The sequence below is a fragment of the Danio aesculapii genome, chromosome 10, assembly GCF_903798145.1.
Source record: "Danio aesculapii chromosome 10, fDanAes4.1, whole genome shotgun sequence".
NCBI classification, from domain to species: Eukaryota; Metazoa; Chordata; class Actinopteri; order Cypriniformes; family Danionidae; genus Danio; species Danio aesculapii.
Genome location: NC_079444.1, coordinates 27,123,612 through 27,135,877, shown reverse-complemented (window position 1 = coordinate 27,135,877; position 12,266 = coordinate 27,123,612). Strand labels below are relative to the sequence as shown.

Sequence of the window (12,266 nt, the reverse complement as noted above, 5' to 3'; positions counted from 1 at the left end):
CTAGCAGGGTCTGAGGGGGTCCTGGGTTGCCCAATGACTCTCTCAACCTCTGTTGTCCTGAAGAGTGTGTTGAGAGACTCCCGAGGCAGCCGGCTGTTTTGGCTGCCCTTGGTACTTCAAATAAATGAATGAAGATGTGTAGAACACACACGCAGAATACTTCGCCTTGTGTCGCTCACTTTATCCCCAGATTTTCCTAGATCAACATGAGAATGGCCCTTGATTTTAAAAGGAAGAATTTGTTCAAGCATAGCAGGAAGGGGAGAGGAAGATCCTAACAAGGAAATTAGGGAAAAGAAACAGACTTTGCTTTGGATTCGGAAGTTTTTGGCAACAGGTCGAGCCAAAGGATTGGTTTACGGCCATGCCCTAGGAAGGCTGAGTTTCCAGGTGGCTCAGTCCTAACACCCCTTAGGCATACACACACACACACACACACACACACACACACTCAAACAGCATGTGTGTCTCTAATCCCCAACTTACTGAAACATGAGCCTTGGGTAATGAGAGAGCTTTACACACACATACAGGCTGTGTGAGCTGGTAAGTGCCAGTTTTGGTGGGTTGTTGGAGGGCTTATGTTTCCAGAGATCTCGGTGAAGGGCAGCACTCTGTCCCCTGTGTCACGCATTCAGAGAGGCGGAGAGGCACTGAGTGCAATTTCTGCCTAGTTTGAATGGATTAAAAACATTCAGCTGTGAAACCTGAGTGAGAGAGGATAAAACTAGAGGACTGATAGAAATCCCTGAGGGAGACAACACTAATAGTGATCTAAATAGGGCGAATTCAGTTAAGGCTGACAATACTTTTGTGTCAAGTGTATGCATATGGTCCAGCGCAGCCTTCGTGCGGTGGCATACCCCTCGCCGTGGCTGACGGTGACGCTGACGCGCATCTCTCAAAAGATAAAACTACATGTCGCAACAATGCGTAGTGCAAGCTCTGTGATTGGTTGGCTTGGTAGCGCTGTCAAGTGTGGGCGGTGCTGAGAGTCACTTGAACCCGTTGGAATGAGTGTTTACAAGTGCCGAGTCCAGTGAAGGAGCTCCAGATGAAAACTTTTGTTTTATGTTTACCTTATTATTATTAAAGTTGTTGCACGTTCGCCGAGTTTGAGTTACTTGTACATTAAGATAAAAAAAAAAAAACACCAGCGAAGAAACTCGAGGAACATTAAAACCTACTGCCAGCTAGCGTTTTAGAAGTGTTATTGCAGAGCAACACGCAGCATGCAGAAGTATAAATGCACGACAACACGTAAGACATGCGCCGTGGGTCACGACGGTCACTCGATGCAGAAGTATAAATCAGCCTTTAGTGTCAAGAGTGTTAACATTGTAGCAAATGCAGCCACTCACTTATAAATATGCACACAAATCACATTTGCAAATTATTGGAAATCATTTTAATGATTAAAAATTGGAATAAATTATATTGTAAGCAGGCTGATATATATATTCATATGAATTTAAAATGAGGCAAACTCATTTATTATAAAAAATTATAATAAAATATGATCAGTCCTAGAAAATACTCTATATGTAATGTAATGTTTACATAATTATACAATTGTCAATCATTTGTATTGTCTAGTACAGTTATTAATATACAGTAATATATGACATTTTTTATTGTCTGAGCTCTTTTTAATTGATAGTCAACAATATCTTTAGTAGCATATACATTTTATAAAATTATATCATTTTAAATGTAAATGAAGAAATATATTCAAACTAAAATTCAAAATTTTACAATTTTTAAGTTGTTGGTGTAGTCAATGTAGCCTTTAGTTTAGTTTTTTAAATTGTGATATTCTGGTTTCTAGAGTTCATTTAAATGAAGTCTAGGATTTTTTACCTATTGTTTCAAGCACCACTAATGTTGGTGTGTTTTACTAGCAAGCATCATTTTGTGCACACAATGGGGCTGTTATGAGTCTCTGTAGGTGATGTCAGTCTAACTGTTCTTTACAGCAAGTCAGGTTCATCCCTCTCTCCAGCAATAGCTGTTAGCCTGCTGTCTTCAAAGCACACACACACTGATCTCCACCTCTTTAAACACTAAGGTACAGCCCACTGGGTTAAACCACTCACCGCTGGGGCCAAATGAAGCTGTGTGTATGTGAATGCTATTCAACCCTAGTTAAATGGCGGGACAAAACAGCCATGACAAGCAATAGATGGGACTTGCTAGATAGGTAGGTGTGTGTGTGTGTGTGTGCGTGTGCGTGTGCGTGTCTTCTATTGTGATGCAGTGTTTAGATCAAGTCATTCATCATTAGGTCATGAATCACTGAAGCAGCAGCGAAGAGCTAAGATGATGTAAAGACTGTAACTCCGTTCCATTCAGTTACTGACACTAAACAGGTGTCTTGAAATCCATTTTGTGGATTAAGCAGGGTGTACATATCAGTTATGGTGTGCTCGCCATCTGCTTGTGGAAGTGTGTTTGTACTTTGAATGCTGTGACTGCAACAGGATCTCACCACAACTGTCTCACTTTTTACAGTGGGCATCTGTTCGCCATAATGATCTTGTGTCCTCTATCAAAATCTTTGATGACTACAAGGTCACATGGAGAGAGACCCACAGTTTAGGTTTGCTTTCTTAGTGGATGTTTGCTTGCATGGCTGTAGGGATATTTAGCAAAGATAGGACATCAAGGTTGGTTAATTATGTTTGTATTTGTTTATTTTGTGACCTCTGATATGACGGATTAATTTAATGTTAACCTAAGATGCTTTTTAAAGGTTTATATAAATAGTTTGTTTCATAAATTTGAAATGGGGAATAAATCTTGTGTGGCAGGTAAAATTGACATTCCTACCCTTGGTCTGACAGTAAGTGTTCCGCTCAAAGAGCAAGGTGTAGTGTGTTGACAGACAGAAGTCTGACTCCCTCATCAGCTCTTTCTGTCTTCAGTGAGCGTGTAAGTCATCTCACAGACTGAATGAGCTGCTGGTGTTTTGTCTATGTTTCAGCATGTTTACATCAGTGTTCACTATCACTGCAGCTGCTCTTTGAACAGCTGTATTATCTGTTCAAGCTCTCCCTTCTTCTCCCAGCATTTCTTCTGCCGACACTCACTCATACCAATCCAGGGTAAAAATAAACACCTTTGCCCCTGCAGGCCAGAATTAGGAACACTCACTTCTGTCTGTCTGTTTCCATTACCTTTGCTTAATTCCATATTGAAATGTTAACCAGAAACCTGTGAGCTCCCCATTTGAACTATCAGGCCATCCATATATCTCTCTGAACAATGTTTATGTGCCAAGATAGAGAAATTCAACATTAAGACCTGTTCTCATCAAGTCTATTAAGTTTTAATAATCATTCAAATTTGATGAGGATAAGTCATTTTAACATCTATTATTTATATATTATTGTTGTTAAAAGTACTGGTTCTTTTGAGCCAAGTCAGTCTTTAAAAATGAAAAACATAACGATGCCAGATACTATTTTGTGCAGTACTGTCGAATGGTCTGAGTCTATGCCAAAAACTACTTTGAATAGCTTACATCAGGGGTGTCCAAACTCGGTCCTGGTGGGGCAGTGCCCTGTATAGTTTAGCTCCAACTTCCTTCAACACACCTGCCTGAAGTTTCTAGTATACCTAGAATAAGCTTGATTAGCTGGTTCAGGTGTTTGATTGGGGTTGGAACTAAAATATGCAGGACACCGGCCTTCCAGGACCGAGTTTGGGAAATCCTGTAGAATAGAACAGAACTAGACTATAAGTTCAAAAAAAACACCAGCGAAGAAACTCGAGGAACATTAAAACCTACTGCCAGCTAGCGTTTTAGAAGTGTTATTGCAGAGCAACACGCAGCATGCAGAAGTATAAATGCACGACAACACGTAAGACATGCGCCGTGGGTCACGACGGTCACTCGATGCAGAAGTATAAATCAGCCTTTAGTGTCAAGAGTGTTAACATTGTAGCAAATGCAGCCACTCACTTATAAATATGCACACAAATCACATTTGCAAATTATTGGAAATCATTTTAATGATTAAAAATTGGAATAAATTATATTGTAAGCAGGCTGATATATATATTCATATGAATTTAAAATGAGGCAAACTCATTTATTATAAAAAATTATAATAAAATATGATCAGTCCTAGAAAATACTCTATATGTAATGTAATGTTTACATAATTATACAATTGTCAATCATTTGTATTGTCTAGTACAGTTATTAATATACAGTAATATATGACATTTTTTATTGTCTGAGCTCTTTTTAATTGATAGTCAACAATATCTTTAGTAGCATATACATTTTATAAAATTATATCATTTTAAATGTAAATGAAGAAATATATTCAAACTAAAATTCAAAATTTTACAATTTTTAAGTTGTTGGTGTAGTCAATGTAGCCTTTAGTTTAGTTTTTTAAATTGTGATATTCTGGTTTCTAGAGTTCATTTAAATGAAGTCTAGGATTTTTTACCTATTGTTTCAAGCACCACTAATGTTGGTGTGTTTTACTAGCAAGCATCATTTTGTGCACACAATGGGGCTGTTATGAGTCTCTGTAGGTGATGTCAGTCTAACTGTTCTTTACAGCAAGTCAGGTTCATCCCTCTCTCCAGCAATAGCTGTTAGCCTGCTGTCTTCAAAGCACACACACACTGATCTCCACCTCTTTAAACACTAAGGTACAGCCCACTGGGTTAAACCACTCACCGCTGGGGCCAAATGAAGCTGTGTGTATGTGAATGCTATTCAACCCTAGTTAAATGGCGGGACAAAACAGCCATGACAAGCAATAGATGGGACTTGCTAGATAGGTAGGTGTGTGTGTGTGTGTGTGCGTGTGCGTGTGCGTGTCTTCTATTGTGATGCAGTGTTTAGATCAAGTCATTCATCATTAGGTCATGAATCACTGAAGCAGCAGCGAAGAGCTAAGATGATGTAAAGACTGTAACTCCGTTCCATTCAGTTACTGACACTAAACAGGTGTCTTGAAATCCATTTTGTGGATTAAGCAGGGTGTACATATCAGTTATGGTGTGCTCGCCATCTGCTTGTGGAAGTGTGTTTGTACTTTGAATGCTGTGACTGCAACAGGATCTCACCACAACTGTCTCACTTTTTACAGTGGGCATCTGTTCGCCATAATGATCTTGTGTCCTCTATCAAAATCTTTGATGACTACAAGGTCACATGGAGAGAGACCCACAGTTTAGGTTTGCTTTCTTAGTGGATGTTTGCTTGCATGGCTGTAGGGATATTTAGCAAAGATAGGACATCAAGGTTGGTTAATTATGTTTGTATTTGTTTATTTTGTGACCTCTGATATGACGGATTAATTTAATGTTAACCTAAGATGCTTTTTAAAGGTTTATATAAATAGTTTGTTTCATAAATTTGAAATGGGGAATAAATCTTGTGTGGCAGGTAAAATTGACATTCCTACCCTTGGTCTGACAGTAAGTGTTCCGCTCAAAGAGCAAGGTGTAGTGTGTTGACAGACAGAAGTCTGACTCCCTCATCAGCTCTTTCTGTCTTCAGTGAGCGTGTAAGTCATCTCACAGACTGAATGAGCTGCTGGTGTTTTGTCTATGTTTCAGCATGTTTACATCAGTGTTCACTATCACTGCAGCTGCTCTTTGAACAGCTGTATTATCTGCGCTTCACAATTTCTCTTCATTTAAAACAAATAAGAGATCTAAAATGTGGACACTGCGTGGTCTTCACTTTTAAATTGGAAGTAACATTGTCAAAATAACACATTATGGCTGCATTTACACTGCAGATCTTGATGGTCAAATCTGATTTTGTGACTATATCTTATTTTTTTGATGACCTGCTTACATCATCTTTTTAACGTGACTCGTATCTGATTTATTCAATTCAATTCAATTCAATTCACCTTTATTTGTATAGCGCTTATACAATGTAGATTGTGTCAAAGCAGCTTCACATAAAAGGTCACAGTAAATAGGAACAGTGTAGTTAAGTTTGTAGTGTTTAAGTTCAGTTCAGTTTAGCTCAGTTCAGTGTGGTTTAATAATCACTACTGAGAGTCCAAACACTGAAGAGCAAATCCAACGATGCGCGGCTCTACAGATCCTGAACCATGCAAGCCAGTGGCGACAGCGGAGAGGGAAAAAAAAACTTCACTAAAGGCGGAAGTGAAGAAAAAAAACCTTGAGAGAAACCAGGCTCAGTTGGGCACGACCATTTTAATTTCTCCGCTGGCCAAACGTCTTGTGCAGAGCTGCAGTCTCAGTGGCGGAGGCTGGAAGCTGGCCTCAGCGAAGACTCGTCTGTCTCTGGAGCGTCATAGGAAACAGTCTCATGTTCTCCACTCTTCCATGACCATCGCAGTAGTTGTTCAGGATTCGGCCAGGTCCAGGATATGGAAACCTTGGGATCATCTCGTCGTTGGTCTTGGATCGAATCAGTGACTCTGCATAGTCTGAGGGCCTCTGGAAGAGTATCCCCAGGTGGAAATGGAGAATAAAGAAAATAATTAGCGTAGCTGATGTTCACAGTGTATATCAGCAAGATGCATAACCTGTGTGGAAGCCCCCTAAGTGGTGCACTAAGTGTATGCTTTACTGAACAGATAGGTCTTTAATCTAGTTTTGAATTGGGAGAGTGTGTCTGAGCCTCGGACGTTATCAGGAAGGCTATTCCAGAGTTTAGGAGCTATAAATGAGAAGGCTCGACCTCCTTTACTCGACTTTGCTATTCGAGGTACTACCAGAAGTCCTGAGTTTTGAGATCTTAAAGAGCGAGTTGGATTGTAGCGAGACAGAAGATTGGTTAGATAAGCAGGAGCTAGATTATTTAGAGCTTTATATGTAAGAAGCAATATTTTAAATTCAATACGAAACTTAACAGGCAGCCAGTGTAAGGAGGATAAAATTGGGGTGATGTGATCAAATTTTCTAGACCTGGTTAGAACTCTGGCAGCTGCATTTTGTACTAATTGAAGTTTGTTAATAGAGGATGCTGGGCAGCCAGCAAACAGAGCATTACAGTAGTCCAGCCTAGAAGTCATAAAAGCATGGACTAGCTTTTCTGCATCTGAGATGGATAGCATACTTCGTAACTTAGCTATATTTCTCAGATGAAAGAAAGCAGTTTTTGTGACATGGGAAATATGATTTTTAAAAGTTAAATTGCTGTCTAATATGACACCCAGATCTTTTATAGTAGAACTAACGCTAACTTTGTATCCCTCTAATTGTAGATCGAGTTGTGAGATCTGCTGTGTACAGGATTTAGGCCCAATAAGTAATAATTCTGTTTTGTCTGAGTTTAAGAGAAGATAATTGTTGGTCATCCAGTCTTTAACATCTTTAATACACTCAGTTAGCTTGGACAGATTAGACGTCTCGTCAGGTTTAGTTGAAATATATAATTGAGTATCATCTGCATAGCAGTGAAAGCTGATCCCATGTCTTCTAATAATGTCTCCCAGGGGTAGCATGTATATTGTAAACAGTAAAGGGCCTAAAACTGATCCTTGAGGCACCCCGTATTTTACTGGGCTGATTTGTGAAGGCTGTCCATTTATATTTACAAACTGGTAACGGTCAGATAAGTATGACTTAAACCATTGTAGGGCATGTCCTTGGACACCTGTAGACTTTAAGCGATTAATAAGGATACCATGGTCAATGGTGTCAAATGCCGCACTAAGATCGAGTAGAACTAATAGCGAGATGCACCCTTGGTCAGCAGCTAAGAGTAAATCGTTGGTTATTTTCACTAATGCAGTTTCTGTACTGTGATGAGCTCTGAAACCTGACTGAAACACTTCAAAAACATTGTTGGTCTGCAGAAAGGAGCATAATTGAGCAGAAACAACTTTTTCTAGTATTTTAGATATAAATGGAAGGTTTGAAATAGGCCTATAATTAGCTAAGTTGCTGGGTTCCAGTTGTGGTTTCTTAATAATAGGTTTAATAACAGCTAACTTGTAGGGATTTGGAACATGGCCTAAAGATAAAGAAGAGTTGATAATGTTAAGAAGAGGTTCTCCTATAACAGGTAGCAATTCTTTCAGTAACTTTGTTGGAATTGGGTCCAATATACACGTAGCTGATTTAGAGCTATTTATAATTTTGTCTAGCTCTTCCTGTTGTATGATTTTAAAGCACTGTAGGTTATTTAGATTCAGAGGCGTGTTTACTGGATCTGAAGTATAAGGCGGTGCAGAAAGTTTAATATCTCCTATTTTCTGTCTAAAGCCTTCTATTTTATCACTGAAAAAATTCATGAAGTCATCACTACTAATTTGCGGTGGAACGTTTTGTTCCAAAGATGACCGATTATTTGTTAATTTAGCGATGGTGTTAAATAAGAATCTAGGATTGTTTTGATTATTTTCTATCAGTTTGCGGAGGTGCTCAGCCCTGGCAGATTTTAAAGCCCTCCTATAGCTGGACATACTGTCTTTGTATGCAATTCTAAAGACTTCTAAATTAGTTTTTTTCCATTTACGTTCCAGGGCACGGGTTGCTGTTTTGAGAGCGCGGGTATGACTATTATACCACGGTGTAGTTTTATTCTCTCTAGTCTTTTTTAGTTTGATGGGTGCCACAGTATTTAAAGTGCTAGTAAAGATGGCATCCATACTGCTGGTTACTACATCAAGGTCATTTGCGTTTGCGGGTGCATTTCGAAGTAGAGAAAGATCAGGTAAGTTATTTATAAATTCATCTTTAGTGGATGGAACAATAGTTCTACTAGGACGATATATCGGAGCGGATCTGCTAATTTCAGGTAAACACAGCTTATATAGTAAGAGGTAGTGGTCTGTAATATCATCACTTTGTGGTATAATGTCTACATCAGTGACCTCAATTCCATAAGACAGAATTAGATCTAGTGTATGCTTTAGGCGATGAGTTGGACCAATAACATTTTGCTTTATTCCTAGTGAGACCAGCAAGTCCGTAAACGCGAGCCCTAACGTGTCGTTAGCGTCATCTATGTGGATGTTAAAGTCTCCTACAATTAGTATTTTATCAGTTTTAACTAGTAAGTCAGAGATAAAATCAGAAAACTCTTTTAGAAAATTGACATAGGGTCCTGGAGGTCTATATATGGTGATTAGAGCGAGAGATAACATAGGTTTTTGCATAGTGTTTGGAAGGACAACATTAAGCGCTAGTACTTCAAAGGAGCTAAACATAAGTCCGTTTCTCTGATTAACATTAAGAATATCACTAAAGATTGACGCAACTCCACCACCACGACCAGTTTGACGAGCCTCATGTTTATATAAGAATCCTGGAGGAGTTGCCTCATTTAAACTAATATAGTCATTTTGTTTCAGCCAGGTTTCAGTGAGACAGAGTGCATTAAGATTGTTATCTGTTATTATTTCATTTATGATAAGTGATTTAGGTGCTAGTGACCTGATGTTTAGGAGACCAAGCTTCATGAAATTTGTATTTTCACTTTTTCGTGTTTTTTCTGGTTTAATTCTTAATAGATTATTTTTGGAGCACACAGTACGTTTGTTTCTTGATCTAATAATACGAGGAACAGACACAGTCTCTATGTGGTTAGTTAGGTATGCATTACTGTTATTTTTGTGGGACGAATAGGAGTCTGTGTGGCTAATTTGTGAGTTTTGTGAATTTTTACTTACTAGTCAGATAGAGCGAAGTATTCTGGTGATGTTGTCCGACAGGAGTTCAGCTCCAGCTCGACTGGGGTGCAGCCCGTCAGCGCGGAAAAGCCTAGGACGCTCCCAGAAAAGATTCCAGTTATTGGCAAAGAGCAATTTCTGTTCTTCACACCATGTTAATAGCCATTCATTCAGAGCAAAAAGTCTACTGAACCTTTCATTTCCTCGGCGGTAGGTAGGAAGCGGTCCAGAAACGATGATCTGCGTGGCGGGCGAAGTGCGTCGAACCGTCTCGATCAGGCTCCTGAAGTCCTTCTTCAGGATCTCCGTCTGCCGGAGCCCGGTGTCGTTCGTCCCCACGTGGAGGACGGCGGCACCGAGGCTCTCGGCAGCGCTCAGGATAGTAGGTATCTGTGCAGAAATATTCTTAACTCGGGCACCAGGGAAGCAGAAAGTGCGTACTTTGTTACCTTTGGAGGAAGTGGAGCGGACGTGGCGGACGATTGAGTCGCCAATGATGGCAACATCGCGACCCGTCTCGCGGAGAGGGGCGAAGCGGTTCTCCGTGGGGATCTCGAACACCGGAGGAGGAGACGTTCTGCCCCGGGACCTGGCAAGCACCTTACGCGGTTGCACCCAGGGGCCGTGGTAGCCGGGAGTCGGCGTGAACGACGCCTGGGTGCACCGCGTCCTTGGTGCGCTGGGCCTGGACAGAGAAACACGCGGGGTTGAAGAAACTGGGAGATTGTCGTTGTATCGGACACTTACCTCAGACGAGCGAGTACGGGTTAAGAGCAGAGCCCTGATGCCCTCTCGCTTCGTCTCCAGCGAGCGAATCTGGGACTCCACCGCTTCCAGCTCCAGCTCCAGCGCCTCCATCGATGCCTCTCCTGCACTCAAGGACAGACACGCAAGCGACATTGTACAAGGTGAAGAGCAAAGCCAGAAAGTGAGAAAATAAATGTGTGAAAGGGGTTGGTAGCTTTAGCTGACCAGCGGTGCTAGCAGGCTAAAACTACAAACACCAAGCGGATGCTCGAGAAACAGAACGTTTAAAAGTAGATTTGTTTGTATGAGTGTGTTAGGGGATTGTTCACCCCAAGTAGGAGAGATAAATATTTAGTGAATGAGGAAGTATTTTAAGATAAAAATGTAAATTGTAAATTTAAGATAAAAATGTAAAAAATGTAAATTGCGAATCTAAACTCCAAACAAACGCAGCGAACTCCAAACAAACGCAGCGGAGCAGTGACGTCACTCGAGCATGCGCACACTGATTTACTGTCTGCATTTACACTGTACATGGCAAAGATGCAATAACTAGAGCGGGCGCTGACTGGTTTCGTTTTGTTTGTTTTTTTATTCTTTTTGACAAGTTGTTTTACTATAGTTTATGACAGAAAAGTTCTCATTTGGCCATCTTCTTTTGATCTAGGCTTTTTAAACCAGTAGGCATCTTAATGTCATTTCCATGGTGTGGTTTATGCACGTGATGTATGCAACAGTTTTAGTTTATATTGTTTACGTGGCGGACGTTGCTCTCTCTCTCTCTGTCTCTCTGTCTCTCTGTCTCTCTCTGTCTCTCTCTCTCTCTCTCTCTCTCTCTCTCTCTCTCTCTCTCTCTCTCTCTCTCCCTCTCTCCCTCTTTCTCTCTCTTTCGTTAACATCTTTAAATATTTGTGCTACACGACAACATAAAAGCTTTTTTGTCCTAGTATATGAGATTTAAGGTTTGGGACTGCAGAAGTCTGTTCTGAAACGAAAGCGTCAGAGTTGACATCATTCGCTATACTTTTTAATGATGCACGACTCGCATTGACAAATCCGATCTTCCCGCTTACACTGCAGTAACGAGGACACAGATCTGATTCATATCGAAAACATTTCCACATATGAACAAGGCCTGAATCTGATTTGAGTAAATCTAAATCCATGTGAATTTTTTCCTGCTTACATAAACGATCTGTGCACAACATGGGAGAAAAAAAAATCTGAATTGGGTCACTTAAACTATGCAGTGTAGATGCAGCCTATGTATAAGTGAAAGTGTTTGCCTTGCGTAACAATGCACCTCCATAATGTGATGTAAAGTGCCAATTGTTACTTGTCACTTGTCTGTACTTTTATCCCTCAGCCAGGGTAATTTAGGGTCAAATTAAAAATGTGTACTACACAGACTAAGGTCTTTAGTGACTAATGAAAAAAAAAAACGGATGTCTCTTTCCTTGAGCAACTAAATAAACTTCAGCAAGTGCGTTAACACCCTGGTTTTGGTGGTTTACAAGGGTCGTTTTTTGTATAATGACAAGGGTATGTCAGTTATAATCTATTGCGATGGTTTACAAGGACATGCATGATATCCTTGTAATTCAAAACACTTCAAAATTATACTTAAATGAAGACTTTTGACATTGAAATTTTGCCACAGGTTTTCTGTGAGGGTTGGGTTTAGGGGCAGGATGGGATAGTACCATATAATAAGCAGTGTGTGTGTGACAGATTCCCAGTTGTTGTCAGAGCATTCTCTGGTTTCAATGTGTGCACATGATCTCAGTCCTCAGGGATATATAAAGATTTGTTCTCAGAGGGATCAACACTGTCCTCACCATAGACGAAATCTATACTTTTGCCAGAGCCCACCAGTCTCACACACATACA

At 40.2% G+C, this 12,266-nt stretch overlaps 2 protein-coding genes across 9 annotated transcripts in view; one reads left to right on the top strand and one right to left on the bottom strand.

Moving 5' to 3' along the window:
• auts2a (activator of transcription and developmental regulator AUTS2 a) overlaps positions 1 to 12,266 on the top strand; it is a 568,280-nt gene that overhangs the window by 535,702 nt on the left and 20,312 nt on the right. The gene's annotated exons all lie outside the window — the stretch shown is intronic.
• Positions 5,923 to 10,771, bottom strand: LOC130235767 (uncharacterized). Of its 3 annotated transcripts, none has more exons than XM_056466223.1 (2): positions 9,630 to 10,771; positions 5,923 to 6,445 (listed from the first exon to the last, which is right to left on the bottom strand). In XM_056466223.1, the coding sequence occupies exon 1, from the start codon at positions 10,527 to 10,529 to the stop codon at positions 9,633 to 9,635; it is 897 nt and encodes a 298-aa protein (XP_056322198.1). In that variant the 5' UTR covers positions 10,530 to 10,771; the 3' UTR covers positions 5,923 to 6,445; positions 9,630 to 9,632. The 3 variants fall into 3 exon arrangements, with proteins under 3 accessions (XP_056322198.1, XP_056322200.1, XP_056322201.1); XM_056466225.1 differs by having other exon boundaries at positions 5,923 to 6,437; XM_056466226.1 differs by lacking the exon at positions 5,923 to 6,445 and having other exon boundaries at positions 9,384 to 9,720; positions 9,823 to 10,613.